We start from the raw sequence: 17,994 nt of genomic DNA, 5'->3' as shown, positions 1-17,994 counted from the left end.
TTATTTGATAATTTTAGTTACTCTTTGAATTATTAAGGTGTCTGCTAACACAGGCAGGGACGAAACGACGCTACAGAAGCTTTTATGTAAGGACAAGAAGTTAGAGGAAAACTTGAAACGCTTGTGAAAATGTGAAAACTTGCAAACTATGACTTGGTGTCTGCTTGTAGAAAATGTTTTCAAACGAGATCTCTTTTATTACAAATACCACGCTTTTTCCAAATTTAAAAGTGAGTTCTGCGAGGTTGCAACCTATAATTACTGTTAAACTAGTGATTGATAATATAGAATTAATCAGATCTGCTTTCCAGTTGCTTAATCCTTCTAACTTCAAAATAATTGTGTGGGAAATGATCCTTGTAGCACAGCAACCGCAATTTACGCTTCATTGGAAATGTCTGTTTGCCTTTTCCATCCAGGCTTGTTTTAATGGTTTAGACTGTTGATCCAATATTTAACCAAGCGATGACATGAAACCTGGCCTGCTTGTGGTTTCGAATGCTTTGCAGCCATTAAGATTAAAGTAAATTGCCTATGTTACCAAGTCTTCATCTTTATTTTGCAATGAGACAGCAGATGTTTTCGAAAGTGCAATCAGAATGGCATTATCTAGTTTATTGATGCCCTCTCTAATTTATACTATTTTGCCTGTTTTGCATTTTATTGATTCTAGGGCAACCTGTAAATGCGTGTTTGTTTTAAAGCCGGGCCAACCTTGTATCAACGTTATTGCACGATGTTTTATGACCTGGCCAAACAAATCAAACAAATGTTAAAGCATCAGCGATGACAAACCGCTGTCGCACAGCTCCCTACAGTTACTGTATTTTATTTAACGAATTTTAAACTATTGCGCTTTGCCGAGAAAACAAGTACAGTAGAATCCCGTTATAACGAACTCGGTTATTACGTACTTTCGGATATAACGTATTGGTGTGCTTGGTCCCGGCAAAAGGTGTGCTTGGTTTTAGTCAATTTTTACTTACCCTCGTTACAACGTACTTCGGATACAACGTACCTAATACGCTGGTCCCTTTAAGTACGTTATAACCGGATTATACTGTAAACGCAACCCCTTAAAACAGGCCAAACAAATATTGTTTTAAGGGGCGGGCCAAACGAATGCACTTTTTGTTGATCAAACACGAAAACAAAAGAGATGTTTTACGAAATGTTTGATTGAAATCAAATTTTGTGAACCATCATGAAACATGTAAGTATTGTAAAACATATTGCCAAACGAATAAAGCTTGTTTTTTACAACAATGTTGGAAGATATTTTAGACCGATGTCTTATTCGTTTGGCCGGGGCTTTATTCTACAAATTTTAGCCTTGTAGGGCTCATTTCGTAGAATATTTTTTCACAAACAGGCGTTTTTCGATGAAACGAGATTCTGCGAGGGTTTTTTATCATTTTTTATGTAAGCGCCTCCCTTGCAGTTTTACTTAGTTTTTATTGCTATTGACGTCAACTTCCTAATTAAAAGTCGTTGGTGACCAGTGTGGGTACATGTACTGACGCCATTATTGAAGCGTAACCTGATTGCGACTAGTTCTCTTGACCATAGCATGGAATGGTCTCCAGCTGCACTTAACTCTTAATCATTATCCGACTGTGTAGTAGACACAACATGTAATTGCATTCAAAACTGTTGCACCACTTTCCCATGCAAAGTTAGTTTGCCTTTTCTGTATACTTGGAAATAATTTTAACGATGACCAAGAGCCAATTTCACTTGTAGTGCCCACTGGTGTGCTTTTAAGTATTTGCGGCTCTTTTGGCAAGCCATCTTTGCTTTCTCATGAATAAAGATACATTTCTTTTTTATTTCTGTATCGAATGAGTAATTAGAACTGGTAACCTTTTCCATTTTAGTTTCAAGTTTCGACCATAAAAGTCTGGAGACTGGGAAGGCGATAAAATACATTGCCCTGTCGTGCGATGGGTTGACATTGTCGGCTGTTTATTTTGAAAACAATAGCTTGTGGATTGGAGTTGTAGATATACGATATATTGGAGACCAGGTAACTTCTTCTTATATCATGTTCAACGGAATGTTCGCTCTCATCCAACAAACGACGAGGAATTATTCAGGGAAGAAGTTTAATACTTTTGTTTGTTTTCAACGGAAAATCACCTGTTAGTACTCGTTAGAAGATACAAGCTCTTCAGCAAAGGACTTTTAACTCGTTCCCATACTTAGCGACGAAGCACGTTCCCAAATCCTGTAACTCGTGAACCATCAAAAAGTCTTTCCATGTCCTTATGCCCTGTTGCTCTCCTCTATTGCATCTAGTCATTACGAGGCCACTTTTTATATACCCTCGGAATATCTAAAAACCGCTCAGTCTCCCCGGCCGAGAATCAGTTATTGTAGAAAACTAATAAATCGATCACTTTTGCAATTGAAAATGGTTATAAGCTCCCCCTTCCACTTTTTTTTTCCTCGTGACTGAAACCTAGAGTTAAAATGTATTAGTTGGTGTTTAATACAGAGCCTAGAATGAAACTGAAGTCCCATACCCAAGCTAGCCTTTGTTGTGTTGTCTTGTAATGTTAAATTTCATGTCTTCTGGGTTTTGTCTCGAGGAAGAGAAGGACCTCTTCTGATCCCGATTTAAGATTTTTATTTATCATATTTATCAATCTTGGACTTTCTAGAATTTACCAAGTCCCTTCTTTGCAAAAGGACAGCTTACTGCGGAGCCAGGCATGTCGTTCACCGTTTTCAAATTTTTAGTCTTAGTTTAGTCTTGTTATTTACATCTATATAGCTGAACATAAGTTTTCAATTTCCCTTCTAATTTGAGTCTACTTTGATACACAGCTCATATCCATTTTAAGTATTTCGTAATTTAAATTGGACAGATTATAACAATGGAAAGGAGATGCATGACTTTATGTTAGTTTGTTATCGTTAGCTTTGTTGTCGATAAAGGGTGCAATAAGGTTCAAGAGTCCAACTTTTACTTATCCTGTCAGATTTTTTTAGTTTTGTCCTGGATGATTTACTAATTTTATTTTTGCTACTTTCGGGTAGTTTTTCTTTATCGAAATTTGAGTAAATTAAAGCTTTTCGTCTGACACTCTTCAGAGTTTAATCCATCAGAACATTGATGGAAAACTCTACGCTAGGAAGTATATAAACCTAGTTGTGGAATTAGACCAATCAGAAACGCGAGCACATGACTGTAGAGGTTGCCAAATCAGTGCCGCTTATAGTCAGTTGGACAACAAATCAGACTATTTATGCGTCACAAAATATCGAAAAGATTCCTTTTAGGCTGTACATAATAAACCTATGTATAAAGAAAGACACACAGGATTGGCTGTCCGCCGTATTTTGTGAATCTTGCAGCGAGTTAAGTTCAAAATGTCATAGGAAGGAACAAAGCAAATTGACGACGAGAATTCAATGTGTTGTGAAATAGAATTTCGCTCCGGCATACATTAAGGCTTCATCAGAGTAAAATGAACCTTGTCTTTTCTGTACATTAATAACATTTATTTTTATAAGAACCATTTTATAAGAATACCAGCCTTAAAATTTGTGATTAATAAGAACAAATTAAAAACAAGCTTAGGCTGATGTACGAATGTACAATGTATTAAATGATGTACGATGTATTAAATATAAGAATGTAGGTACATTGTTATTAAGGATATATCTTTCGTAACAAGGTATGTCTTTTGCTAATTTGATAAAAAACTACGTGCATCATAAACCGCAAATGGCTCAGTAAAATATTTTCTTGCAGTATAAAATTATCATATGTCTTGATTTCTTTTATATACTTCTGAGAACAAATTAAAAAAAATCGATTCACAATTTTTTCGAAATTATCAAGAACAGCGAACCGAAACCTCAATTTGCTGGTTCTTATGTAAAATGCAGAAAAGGTTTAGGATAAAATCAAATATTAATTACCAGCACAAATTAAGCAATATTATATTATGATCTTGGATCTTATTGCTTCAATAGATAGTAAAAATGAACATTTTGTTTTACTGAAGAAAGCTGTCGGACATGTAAAAAGCCCTTGAAAGCTGTCGTTCCACCTAAAACAAAGTTAACAACCCGTTTGAGAAGATTCAAATGATTTGCCCAGAAAAAAAAAACATGCCTTGCTTTTGGCCGCCCTTTTTATCCTTTATGATTGTGACTTGATCTTTTTTCCAGATGTATACCTTCGTGAACTGGAATGGAACCCAGAGGATCCTAAATTAGCAATAATTTGTTTATCCAACGGTTCAGTGTCGTTCATCCAACTGTCAGATCAATCTGTATGCATTGTTGCCACTCTTCCAGAAACTAAAAAGTCATCATCAGGTGATTTGAAATGCTTTCACTTTGACACAGTGCATTGCATTGGAATAGTATATCCTTAATGAAAAATATTTGGCCTATTGCCTTTTTGCTCTGGAAAGTATGAACTATTTTAGAAATTGATAATGTCGTTTCTTTGCCATGAAAAGTGTGGCAAACGTTTTTTCTTTTCACACTAAAGGTTCTTTGCTTTTTTCGTAGCCCCATTTGTTTTTGCTGCTTTTTGCTTGTTTTTGTCTTTGTGATTATGATTATGCTGGAGGCAAATAATTGAGAAAATATATATGTAACTACTTTAATCTAATTGTGAATGACTGTCCGTTGTTGAACTTAAAATACATTTTTTAATGCTAAAAGCCTTGAAAACTGTGTTTCGTACCAGTGGAGTTTTCTCACTTAGTTCCCATGTTGCCTGCTCCAAAACTACCCCATTATGCAAATCACTATTAAAAGATGCAGTGTCGAATCACTATAGTACGAAGTCAGACAGTAAAAATTTTGTTTCATTGTATATATAAGATTTTATGCCTTATATCCTTTATTGTAGTCAACTGGAGCCCAAGAGGAAAAAATTTTGCTGCAGGACATAATGATGGTTCAATTGTTTTATATGACAAGGTTTGATGATTAAATTGATATATTCAATTTTTAATTGAGTCATCGATCATTGGTATGGCATGGCACCATTGAAAATGGCGGATCATCCTTTTCCAGGATCACATCAGTAAATTATCAGTCAACCTTAATATAATTAGCCCTCATCGATATCATCGGCACACATTCAAATTGGCGATGGGCTATTTCGGCCTGACTGCCTTTATTTAAAGAAAATTGTAAGCCCTCCTTGGTACTGTTAGGCCACATTAGTATTGTCACCACAAGTTGATATTTCATTATCCATGATGTTGATGATAATTTTGAACATTTCTTATTTGTAAAATTGCATTTTGAATAACAAATGGAATCAAGTACTTCAATTTTGGGCTCGATGCTTGTGATTATTTTGCTATAGTTTCAATTTACTTGAAGGTGAATGTACTAAAAAATTTTGCAGGGTATTTTCAGCACTTTATTTTATTTTGTTCTAGAAAATGACTGTGAAGAAAGAGCTGCCATGCCCTGATGACGTCAGAGGTCATAAAGGTGGGTTTATATTTGTTGCTTCGTTGTTAATATTTTTATAAAGTTTAATTCATTCATTCCTTCTTTTCGTTTATTTTTATTAACATATATACTTTGCTCTTAGTCGCCAAAGTCTGTTGGATCATGAGTCATAACTTTGCAGCTGTTTATACGAACACAGAGAACGAAGAGCCACCAAAGTTTGTCTGCATCGTTTCCAATGTGCGTATCTTAAATCTGTTACTTTTGCTTCACAATAACTGTTGTATAATTGTACCAGCCGTGCAATTAAGATTCACCAGGGGCTAATGATACTAATTTAAAAAAAAAGATTAATTGTTTTGTTTCGTTGAAAGCAAACTGTTGTTTCGTGGCGAATTTTTTTATTTTTAAAGCACTATTGTGACTGCAAGGTTTTTTGACAACTTGTATATAATCCCTTTTATCTTTTATTCATATGTTTTATAAATTATACATTGCGTCAAAATGTCTACTGTAAAAATGGCTCCTCTGAATTAAAAGGCAGGTAACCTCAGAGGCTAGTTTCTTCTAAATTTTAGAAAGATGAGCCAATTGCCTACACGAACATGGAGGATGTTTACTTTGGCCTAAATGAAGAAAGAACACTTTCGTTTTACATCAAGACTATTCCACAATGGTCAGTATGAAATTTTTTGTTACAAATTATATCACTTGTCTCATTTGAGTCCAGCCCAAAGTCTTCTGCTAAATTGAGAGCCGCCACTCCCCGCAACCCAAGGCGCGGGAACCATGAGGCGCGGCCAAACCGAAAGGATGGACCAGACAGAAATGGCAAGCCAGACAAAAATTTGTTTGGCCTGTATTTCCCTTTTTTTGTTTTGCTGGGCTATTTTAATAAGCTACTCATCAGATCTTGATTTGTTTTTCATCTTTTTACAATCTGAGTCTTCGTTGAACCGCCTGAGGAAGTTGTTATCGATGATTAACTTTTTATATGTCTTTAAAAACTAATGCCAAGGGAACGACAAAACCAATTTATGTAAACTTTAGGATTTTTTGAACACATTTGTTTAGGATGTGTCAACAGATTAACTAACCTATTTTTTGTGCTTTGAAGTGCATTAAGTTGTACAGCCTCCCTAACGCTTCCTCTGTTTTTATAGGAATTTACTAGTCACAATGGCTAGCAATGCATTTGAAGGGGTAGTTATTGGTAAAGTTGGGGAAAAGGTAGGCCCTACTGCTTGCTTATCTTATAATATCTAGAATGGCAATTAGTGCTTTTATTTAAAATCTTCTCCTTTACTCGCTTGTTCGCCTTTAAGCCTATCCGGCTTTGGTCACTGCAATGCCCTCTCTGATGTTAGAAACTCTCCCTCACAGCAGTTCTGGTGCGCAATGAAATAAATGCTGCGATGGCTTCCCTGCGCACTTTGTACTGCTGAGCGGCTGAGCTTTAGGCTTGCATTTAAAGACGTTACGTAAGGCTCAGTTGGTAGAGCAACGGTCACAGGTTTGAGTCCTTCGCTGGATTCGTCACTCGTTCACATTTTCCCTCACTATAAGGTTTTATTGTTTTTATATATCAAAGAAGTTTTTATTTATATATCGAATTCGAATCCTTTTCATCGAGTTTCTATTTTCTAGTGGATGAGATGGGTACTTAGTGATGATGGTAGGGCAGAAATGCCTTTGACAGAAGATGGAGATGAAACGTTTCCATGTGGTCTGCATATAAACCTCAATTCAACTATGGTGATTAAGGAGGGTAGGTCTATTATGTCTGTTAAGCAGGGTAATTTTATACACATATTGCAGCCTTCATCCCTTGGTATAGTTACTTGTATCAGTCAATTTTATGTCTCTTGACAATCATTTTGTTAAGCATTTTCACCATTTTTCATTATCGGACGTTTGTACTGCGAGGAGTACCGGATAAAAAGTGTGACTTAGTATGTTACGTTTCGGAGTTATTTCTAAATTTTCTTGTTCAATTAGGAGAATCAACACTGCCGCCAACTCCGATGTTTCTAATGGTGTCAACAAACGGGGTTCTCTGCCCATACCAAATGGTTAACAAAATGCCTGGCGTTAAACACCAGATATTAATGAGACAAACAGCACTAATCAAAGACGGTGTGCATAAACCAATATCTGATGACCAATCTGGGGAGAGAAGACCGGTTGAAGCAAGTGCCAGTGAAGTTAAAGGCTCGTTGCCAAAGCCGTTTGGTAGTTTGACATCCACTGGTGCTTCTGGTAAGCAGTGGAGTATTCGATTTCAATTAAATGTGCCGTGACTCATGTCAGGTCAAAGAAACTTGAAAATATAGGCACATTCACTTTATCTTAGGGGCTTGCCGTTATAGAAGTTGATAGCAGTGTACATGCATACAAATTCACCATTCATTTGTGTTTGGCTACCTTACAATTATCTCAGATTTGAGGACCTTCAGAGTAACTATTTTGGTAATAATAAAGGATATATGTTCTTTGCTATAGGAGGACGTAGTGAGCCATTTCTGTTGATAACAATATTGAATTTTATGTAGTCCTGGTTTTGAACTAATGTCTTTGAATATAGCTAAAGGTTGAAAAGACTGAACAAAAAATTCCAAAATCTTCTTTTGTGGCTTTAGTATGTTGAATTCTTCTAATAGCCTGTTGAAAAGATTTTTCATAGCCACTGATGTGGTAGCCATTTTTCATTTTTAGCTTCTGCTACAAAGCCTGCCCCAGCTGCAGACTCAAAAAGCCAACAGACACCAGCTTTTCCTGGTACATCAGCTTTTCCTGGTACATCGGCTTTTCCTGGTACATCAGCTTTTCCTGGTACATCAGCTTTTCCTGGTACATCAGCTGGTTTCGGTCAACAGCCAACACCCGGTGGATTTTTTACAGCGCCTGCAACAGGATCCCTTTTTGGTACAGGAGGACAAAACTTGTTCAGCACACCCACCAAAACTGACTCGCCAGCTTCAAATGTGCCAAAGCCTGGTGGCTTGTTTTCATCCACAGGTGAGTCGTCCATCTCATTTTTTGTCTTTATCTTTTTTGCCAGCATGGTTATTCAGCCATTTTACAAAATCTTACACATTTCAAAATTAGTTAACGTACCGATGTAGAAGCATTGAAAACATGCTGGTGCATATGTCTTCTTTGATTAAAGCATAAATTAATCTTGTTGTATGGAAATTTTATGAGTATTTTTAGACCACACTGAATATCTACAAACCACACTAGATGCCTATGATTTTTCTTATGGCCATGCGAAGGTTACCAGTTCGTTTGTTTTTGGGTTTTTATACCATCTGTCAGTAGTTTCGTAAGCTTCTATCCAGGTATCTTCCGATTTAAGACTGCGATCATTAATATTTATGTAAGTTCCAGCAGTTGTTTCATCCTTGCTTATGTTTGGTCAAGGTAAGGGCAGAATATTTTGCAATAAATTTGCTCTATTTCCTGATGGCATTTTTAAAGTATTTTTTGCGTTAAGAAGGCGGAACAATTAGCTTTTTCAGATTAATAAGTTAAAAACCTCAATGTTTTCATCAAAGATTTGTCAGTCTTGATCCATACGCAGAAAAAAAGATTTTCAACAATACTTATACCTTTTTTCTTCGGTAGCTGCATCAAATAAGCCACCTGTCGGCATGTTTGGCAATGATGTCAAGACAGATCCACCAACAAAGAGTGAAGGAAGTGCCTCTTTGTTTACTGCATCATCAAAACCTGCTTTTGATTTGGACGGGAAAACAGCCAAGTTTTCAGCAGTAGAAGCAAGCAGGCCCCTGTTTGGAGCAGATAAACTGACATCTTCATCACAAGCCAGCTCTCAACCGTCCATTTTTAGCTCTAATGCTCCATCTACTTCATTCAGTTTTGTTTCACCAAGAGAACCTCAAACTGTAACACAAAACCAACCTGTGTCACAAGCGCTTTTTACCTTTTCCCAGGCTCCTGTTTTACCCAAATCTACCATCCAGGACAGCAAACCTTTGCCTGGAGCAGAAAACGTAATGTCTTCTTCACAAAGTAATACTCAGCCGACATTTTTCAGCTCCAATACCCCATCCTCCTCGTTCAGCTTCGTTTCGCCAAGGCAACCTCAAGCTGCTTCAGAAACACATTCTGGCCCTCTAGCTTTTTCAGGGGCCACACAACCTTTTGCTTTCCCCAAGACTTCAGTAACATCTGAAGCAAGTATGCCTGTACCGCAATCCTCAGTAGCTACACCGTCAACTGTTTCTTTGGTCAAACCATCCCCAACAACTCAAGCGAAACTTCAAATACAGTCTAAAGAAGCAGGGATGACACTGGCTCAAGGCTGGTCTCTTATGTTTTTGACACTCGATGATTTTAGAAGCAATTAAATTTTGCTTAGTTAATGATACACCATACATGTTTCACAATAAATTTATCTATAAATGTTTCTTAAAGGTATATTATGGGAATAAATCATTACTTTTTTGTCACTTTGAATCTAGTAGCGTTTTAGTATACTTTTTAATTAGATTTCTTATGTGTGTCACAAAAGAGATCAATCAGCACTTTAAAATTATGTTGCAAATTATTATCGAATTATATCGAAAGTCAAATAGTAGTCCATGTCCTTTTTCTGTATGGCTTTTTAGGTCAAAGACCGACTCCATCTGGCATTATTCCTCCTGAAAGTAGATTACTTCAGTCTTTTGAAGATGCTGGCAAAGTGACTCCCGAACCCCAGACGAATGCCAGCATGAACTTCACAGGAGCCCAAGAAACAACATCAACTGAGACAGTGGCAGTTCCAAAGGAGAACCTAGGGGATGATGAGTCTGCAAAAGTATGAAAGCTTGATAGACTGCACTAAGTTAGAGAAAACGTTGCATCAATTACAGCCAGTATTGTGAATTCGATATCTATGATACCATTGGTTCCATAATACCATACTTGATGAAATGTGTTCCAATAGTATCATTTCAGTTCAGTTAATTTCATTTTAAATTCACCTACATACAAAGACTCTAAAATTAAACATACTTTACTACAATTTGATTAACTACATAAGACAATACACACAAAATTAAAGAAAGATACACGACACTAGAGAATTTGTATGAAGGGGAATTCTTAAGGAGGAACTCTCTCAATAGCAAAGCGAATCGAGGAGCACCCCCTTTTCAGATAATATTTTTAGAAACTATGGGTAAATTGTAAGCTGTCTATACTTTTAATAATTCTTATCAAAAAAGTAGGTTTTGAGTTTAAGACGACAGACATAAACAGATGGTGACCTTTTTTTATCTACAGGAATGACATTCCAGCACTTTGCTCCATTTCCAGTTCACCATGTAAAAATTGCATCCGTCCATTTCACTTAGTTACTGCACTTTGCTTCCTTGTAATGCACTGCAATGAATCAAACTGAATTTCTTTCTCATATACAGAAAATTATTTTTTGGTTTACACTTTAAAGTGAAATGAATTGTTGACAATGAATTGTTATCATTAATTCAGCTGATCATCTCCTTCGTAGATTGAGGAAATGACAGAACAGCTTGGAACGGACATCAATACGAAAATCAAGGAAGAGGTAATAATTATATTCCCATATTTCATTTGAAATTAAAAATTTGCTTTATTTAAATAACTTAAGAGTGCTCCTTATGGCATTTTTCGTAGTTGCAGAAAAAGGTTTTCAAAAGTTGCAGTTTATATGATCTCTTTTTGGCCAAATAACTGTTTTGGAATTTAGACAGCGAAAAATTGAAAGCTCATTCTGGCAGACTTTTTTATTATGTGAATATACCTGAAGCTATTTGATCATAGATGTAAATATCTTTCAAATTCGCTTTACTGGCAATGGATGCAGCTATAAGTTTCCAATTTTTGTTTGACTATTTTCGATCTGATAGGAGATCTGCAATTTGATTAGTCTTCACAGGGTCAATTGACAATTGCATTCGCCAAACTACCCAGTCTTCAGGCGTTATTGTTGGATAATATATCAAGGCAAACACTGTAATGTTGTCTATTATAAAACTTTCCTTATCCTACGAAAAACATTCATGCCGATGTCTATAAAACTATTTTTATATTTTGCAATCACCAGAGTGATATTAACTGGTCAAAATTTTTAACCAGTTTTACAAACATGCGCTATCGCTGCACACCTTGGCATTGGCTTTTGTAAGTAGCCACTTTGTCAATCAACTGTCTCAACTTTACCATCATTTCGTCAACTTTAGATCAACGTGTTTGCTGGAGAGCTCAAGAGCTTCAAAGAAGAAATGTCTGATTGCAAAGAGCTCTATAAAGAAATTGGCCTAGGCAAAGATGTAAGGGCCTTGAAAAGCGAGACGGAGTCTCTCAGGCAATCTGTCGTTGATTTAAAGACATGTCACGAGGTCAGTAGGATTATATACGTGTGCTTCTATCTTCATATTCTGTTCATCTGGCTGTAGATAGTAGATCCCTGTCTGCCATCAAACACAGGTACTAGCATGTGTTGTTAGGTACTTTAAGGTCCTTAATAGAAGGGGGGTCTTGATAGTTAGGGGGGTCAGAAACTTTTCAAAAAATAAATAAGCGGGGGGGGGGGGGGTGTCCTAGTAAGTGGGGGGAGTCAGAAATGTGAAAAATCTGAAAAATAACGTGATGATTCTTTTTAGGGGTTAAAGAAGATTTTCTTCTGAATACAATCGATAGCAAAATGGCAATTATCACCATGTAATGATGCATTGTTGTATTACTAAAATGAGCAGGCTAATTATCATTGTGTACATCAGTCAGGCCTATGTAAATCTTTTTAGGATGTCACTACTTTTCTATGTTAAAACTTTGTACAATGCAACCTCTTCATTTAAGAGAAAGTTTGCAGAAATTTCACACCTGCAAGATCAAAGGACAAATGAAATAAGGGATAGATTGACTGCATATAAAAATTAATAAACGGGGGGGGGGTCCAATAAGCTCCGGGGGGGGGTCAGAAAAAAATAAAAAAACTAATAAGCGTCCCCCCCCTTCTATTAAGGACCTTAGAGTATTGTCGTTTCCTACTGTCCTGCATTTTGTGCACTGTTGTAGAACATTAGCAGTTGGAATATGAAATGCAACCTTTGCATTCAGATGCATTTCTTTGCCCAAATATCGATTCTAATTGGGGGCAGGGGGCTATAGCCCGTTAAAGAGCCAAATCTGTCGAAAATATTCAAAAAACCAACTCCCACTGTCCCTTGTAAACTCCAGCATTATGAATCAAGTGAGCCTCTTCTTTACTGCTTCGATGATGAGCCATGCCGCAAATTATAATGTGATCTTTACTCTCAGGAACATCGTAATGAGTTTTCGCAGCAAAAGAACAAGATGCTCAATCAGTTTGATAATCTTGAACAGGCAAGGTACGGCCCTCTTCTCTGCCAAGTACAATGCCTGCCAAAAGTCTTGGAAAACATGCTGTTATTTCTGCTATGGAAAAACCACAATTTCCCCCCTCCCTCTTTCACCATGTTGTGTCACGCAAATATGCATTTTAGGGTTTAAGCTAGCGAACCAACATTGTATGTTGGAGATTGGGGTTAACACCCTCCCTTTGAGATGGAAATATGACAAGACTCGCTCATTCATGATAATCTCAAGGTGTCCCAAAGATTTTTGGCAGGCATTCTACCTATATGTAGAGAGATAACATTTATTTGGCTAGGATGATTTGAAAGGTATATCATTTATGCATTCTTTCATTGTGATATTATTAGTTAAGATTACTGCTTACTGGTCTGTTATGTAATGCTCTAATCAATGCCGTATATGCAGAACTGTACCCCTGCTTGATGATCGCATTAGAAGCTCTACATCCAGGCGCATTTCGGTGACCATTTTAAATTCCCATTGGTTGGACTATACAATAGACCTATTTTTATGTATACTATCGTTAACGTACGACCAATTATCGACGTTTTCTGCAGCTAAGAACCGTTGTTATCTACACATCGAAGCTTATACATTGATCCTTCCTTATGCATCGTGAATTTCTTTTTGACATTCAGTTTCAAGTGTATTTGATGCTTTTTAATTCGCTGAGATTCCGCAACTTCTGTATGTTTTATTCGTTATTCTTATTCAAATAACTTGTTGGTACCCCAAAACTTAAAGATGGTACAAAATCCGGCGCGTGAATTGGTATGATGGATGACATGAATATGTTTTCGCCATCTTCAAATTATTATTAGTTGTTGGAATCTGTTTCCAAAAAGGTGGACTTCAATAAAAAGCTCCATACAGTGACTGCCAGTAGTTTGGTTTGATTCCAATGGCTATAAATAATTCGTTCAGTCATTTCTGCTTTGCAGGAGTGTCTAAATATGATCTTATAGATAGCAAATGAGGGCTGTTTTATTATTACGCCGAATAATGGCATCGAAGCTGGTGTTGGTTTTTTCGTCATGTTAAAATTTTTGTAATTTTTGCTCATGTTTGATAATTCGTTTTTTATTCACTTAGGTTTCTACAAACCACTATGCATGATAAAAGATATAACAACCTACTCAAGGTATTTGTTCTTTATCAGGTCCGTAAATACTAGGGGCAAAGAGGCTCGTGCCTTTCCAACAATAATTTCGATATGATAGACTATATATTACATTCCTATTATTCGTGCCACTTCCCCCAATCAAAATTATCTAATTACGGCACTAGGCCTTGCAGTTCCAGCTAGAAATTTAATAATAATGAGTATTTAGTAATTCGCTAGTTAATATGTTATTAGCATTACGTTTTTTTTCCAAAAAGAGATTCCGAGTAATATTTCATTGCAATCACCAATTAAGACTGGTAATTATTTTTTCATTGTGTTGGTTTGAAGTTAAAGCCATTTTTGCTATTTTTGAACTTCAGCAAAATGTTACTTTTGCTGTAAAAGTAATCAAACTCTTCTATTTTGCTAAGTTTTGGATTTTGTGTGTTATTCAACAGTTCTTTGACTGCCCATTTCTGTATGCCGTACTCACAAGTACTTATGACTTGACAATTGCCTTTATTTCCAGACTTGTTTTTCTTTTACACACCCTTCTTTTAAGGACGTTTTTCTGTTATGTCAATATTTTTCCTCAGCTAACATTGACATTGAATAAATATGAATACAAATAATCTTTCAAGTGATCTTTTTCATCACTTTCAAAATGGGTAAATCTCTTGAGTCGCAGATGGAAAAAGATGCATTGTTTTCTGAACCTGAATTAATTTGCTGTGCTATGGCTGATTAATTTTGGTTTAATTTTTTAACATCTGAATGCGAACTGTGCAAATCAATTTTTTTAATATCAGTGACTCTTGATTGAATTATTCTTTCTATAGATCGTATTTGTGTAAAATGGGTCTCAGCTGTCTATATTGACAGAGCTGTTTTTATGGATGATACAACTTTTCTAGCATTTATTCCGTACAAATTTTGAGGATTAGCAAAAAGTTGAATTTATGAAGCTCCAAGGCTCCTAGCCATGCGGCTCTTAAGCTTCCCTTCCTCCCCGCTACCAGCACTTTTGAATGATAGTGATCTGGACATTGAGTTCTCAGATTATAAAACAGATTGTCTTAAGGTCGATTATCTATATATAACTATCGATTTTATTTTATGTCTATTTAAGTAATAAAAACAAAAACATTAGCAATATTGTGCTTTAAGCTGTAGATAGTGGCAAAATTGCTACATTTTTGTTTTCTTTTTTTAATAGGGCACCGATTGTTTTTTTCTCACGAAAATAGTCCTTGTGATATTTAGTAAGTTTGCCAGGGCTAGCTCAACAAAATGACAAAGTACAATCAACCCCAGTGAATCGGTTTACAGCCAAATATACTCCCAAAATACCATCGCTGTTTACCTCGTCGCATGCAATCCACGGATAATTGAACAAACCAAACCTCTTTAAATTCAATGTGTTTTATTTAATGGAAGTTATGTCAATGGATTTCTCAGAATGGTCAACTGATTAGTAGAAGCTGCTTCTGTCAGCTTAGGAGAAAATAAGTTTACTTGGCCTATTAGTAAGCAAAGCTAAATATATTTACTCCACCCTAGACTCGATCTCTTGATCCTGTTGCTGCACGCCAGAGAAAGGAGCTAAGAAGCCAACTAAGTTTCCTCACTACACTCATCAGGTAAGCCACTATTTGAAGGGTATCTAAGATTTTGAAATTTCAGAGGCTTTTTTATTATTATCTGCTGGTCTAATTTTTGTAACCACATTGGTTGTAAAGATCATGAATAATGATACCGAAGCGTAGCACTGATGAAAATTTCTTAAAAATTTCTTGAAGAAAGTTTTTGATTTCCTTGACAACAGGCGTTCTCTAGCTTCTTAAATGACCTCTTAAGATAATTTAAAAAAGGGTTAATATTCAGTTCTCCCAATGTTTGATTTATTCAATGTTTTCCAGTGAGGCGAATGATTCTTTAGATGCAGAGTGGGAGCAAGCCAAGATGACCACTGATCGAAGGTGACATTTGTTGACCTTTGGGTCTTTAAAGCATTTTTCAATTATTTTCTATACTCATCCAGGAAAAGTAAGAATTTATACCTTACCTTATTATAATAAAAACAAATCAAGATAACTATTGGAAGCTTTTGAAGCTCTCTCAAGACACTCAGAATGAGGATAAAACAGTCATAAAATATAAACACGCATTGGAAGATCCTCCCCCTAAATTAGCGCCTCTTTGCGAAAAAAAATTTATTGTAACCATATTTTCTCCTGTGGCCGAAGCCCCTGGGATGTTAACTAAAATATACGGACTATAATGTAATTGATACTATCATACAATATTTTACATTGGTAGGTCAAAAGGTCTGAAATCAAATGGAGCCCACAGCATATATATAGCAATGGAATCAATTGAGAAGATTATAAACAATCTTGTAAGTAGACATGGTCTAGTTTCTTATTTTCAATTAAACATGAGCTAAACATAATCTCTGGATCATATTCAGCAATTTTAACATCACATGTCTTCGCTGCTAAAAATTAAACCTGGTGTTCTAAATTTCAATACGTATTTTGAAAGGTGACAATTATATTAGAATTTCAAAAAATCGGTTCAGAATTCAGATAGTGGCAGCTTTATCTTCGTGGTTAATCGGCTTAAGCTTTGAATAATTAAAAAGTTGTTGAGATCTCCAAAATTCTCCAGTTTTCAAGCATCTACAAGATTGACAGATCACACAAAATTATAACTTTCTGATGTACACTATTCTTCTACTGCTTTCCTTTCCTTCCTTTTCTTCCTCTTCTTCCTCTTCTTCTTTTTCCTCTTTTCTTTTTCTTTTTCCTCCTCTTCTTTTTCCTCTTCCTCTCTCTTCTCTTCCTCTTTCTCCTCTTTCTCTTCCTTTTTCTTCCTCTTTTCTTTCTCTTTCTCTTTTTCCTCGTTCTCTTTTTCCTCTTTCTCTTTTTCCTCCTCTTCTTTTTCCTCTTCCTCTCTCTTCCCTTCCTCTTTTTCCTCCTTCTCTTTTCTTCCTCTTCCTCTTTTCTTTCTCTTCCTTTTTCTTCCTCTTTTTCTTTTTTCTCTTTTTCCTCGTTCTCTTTTTCCTCTTTCTCTTTTTTCTCTCCCTCTTTTCTTCCTCTTCCTCTTTTTCCTCTTTTCTTCCTCTTTTTTCTCTTCCTCTTTTTCCTCTGCTTCTTTCCTTCCTCTTCTTCTTTTCTACCTCTTCTACCTCTTCCTTTTTCTTCCTCTCCTTTTCCTTTATTTCTTTCAGTTTCTTTTCCTTTCCATATTTCATCACTTTTTTACCTTTTTCTCCCTTTCCTATCCACTTTATTATCCTCTTCTTCTTTTTCACATTTTTACTCACTCGTTTTTTGAATCCCTTTCCCTCTTCTTCTTTTTTTTACTTCCTTTTTTACCTTTCTTCGTCCACTTCATCCTCTCCTTCCTCTATCTTCTTCCTTTTCTGCGTCTACTTTTTAATGTTATTTTCTTCTACAAGTTCTTTTCTTTCTCATTCTTTCTTTTCTCGAATCCATTATTTTTTCTCTTCTTCCCTTTAATCTTTCTATTATTCCTCTTCTTCCCCTTCTTCTTCTTTCTTCTTAATTTTGGATTCTTGCAATGCTTGTAAATGTCTGTCAGACTGATTGGTCTCAAGTCTCAAGCCTATTTGTCCAAAACCCTCTGAACTCTTCCTTTTTTACCACCTTCAGCTTTTCTTTCCTCGATGCCTTTCCTCCTCTGACCTCCTCTGACCTCCTCCGCACACGTTCCTCCTAAATTCGTCTCCTGTTTGTCACCTTTTTGATGTTTGGAACAGCATCATCCCTTTAAACTAGGACCTTATGCTTTGTCCGTTTTTGCCACTTCCCGAAACTGTTTGTAAATATCTTTGTTTGGAATGTTAAAAGACGTACCCAATCAAGGTAATTTTTGCAAATACTTGATGTTTTGATGGCGTTGAGTTCTGTTTTGTAGTCGTTGTCACGTGTCCTAAAAAGAGGCTCGAACCATTTTTTATTGGTTAGTTAAATGCATTTGAGCATGAAATGATCTCTAACGGGTACGTTTTCCAAAAAATATCCACCAAAAATTCACCGGCT

The 17,994-nt window shown here is 36.1% G+C and overlaps 1 protein-coding gene across 1 annotated transcript in view; it reads left to right on the top strand.

Annotated features, from left to right (window-relative positions):
• The window catches only part of LOC135693682 (uncharacterized), a 42,136-nt gene that overhangs the window by 14,390 nt on the left and 9,752 nt on the right, over window positions 1-17,994 (top strand). Inside the window, exons 4-23 of the mRNA XM_065212223.2 lie at window positions 1,878-2,026; window positions 2,664-2,712; window positions 4,183-4,332; window positions 4,877-4,947; window positions 5,418-5,472; window positions 5,576-5,673; window positions 6,012-6,109; window positions 6,597-6,663; window positions 7,081-7,201; window positions 7,432-7,692; window positions 8,149-8,451; window positions 9,061-9,759; window positions 10,068-10,258; window positions 10,952-11,008; window positions 11,664-11,822; window positions 12,745-12,815; window positions 13,915-13,963; window positions 15,488-15,567; window positions 15,847-15,906; window positions 16,247-16,325. Of these exons, the coding sequence (XP_065068295.2) occupies window positions 1,878-2,026; window positions 2,664-2,712; window positions 4,183-4,332; window positions 4,877-4,947; window positions 5,418-5,472; window positions 5,576-5,673; window positions 6,012-6,109; window positions 6,597-6,663; window positions 7,081-7,201; window positions 7,432-7,692; window positions 8,149-8,451; window positions 9,061-9,759; window positions 10,068-10,258; window positions 10,952-11,008; window positions 11,664-11,822; window positions 12,745-12,815; window positions 13,915-13,963; window positions 15,488-15,567; window positions 15,847-15,906; window positions 16,247-16,325 (2,867 nt within the window). The remainder of the gene's footprint in view (window positions 1-1,877; window positions 2,027-2,663; window positions 2,713-4,182; window positions 4,333-4,876; window positions 4,948-5,417; window positions 5,473-5,575; window positions 5,674-6,011; window positions 6,110-6,596; window positions 6,664-7,080; window positions 7,202-7,431; window positions 7,693-8,148; window positions 8,452-9,060; window positions 9,760-10,067; window positions 10,259-10,951; window positions 11,009-11,663; window positions 11,823-12,744; window positions 12,816-13,914; window positions 13,964-15,487; window positions 15,568-15,846; window positions 15,907-16,246; window positions 16,326-17,994) is intronic.

This window comes from Rhopilema esculentum, chromosome 11, assembly GCF_057945365.1.
Source record: "Rhopilema esculentum isolate cy_ngs chromosome 11, ASM5794536v1, whole genome shotgun sequence".
Taxonomy (NCBI): Eukaryota; Metazoa; Cnidaria; class Scyphozoa; order Rhizostomeae; family Rhizostomatidae; genus Rhopilema; species Rhopilema esculentum.
The sequence above is the reverse complement of the archived record's forward strand: the minus strand, read 5'-3'. Positions and strand labels throughout refer to the sequence as shown.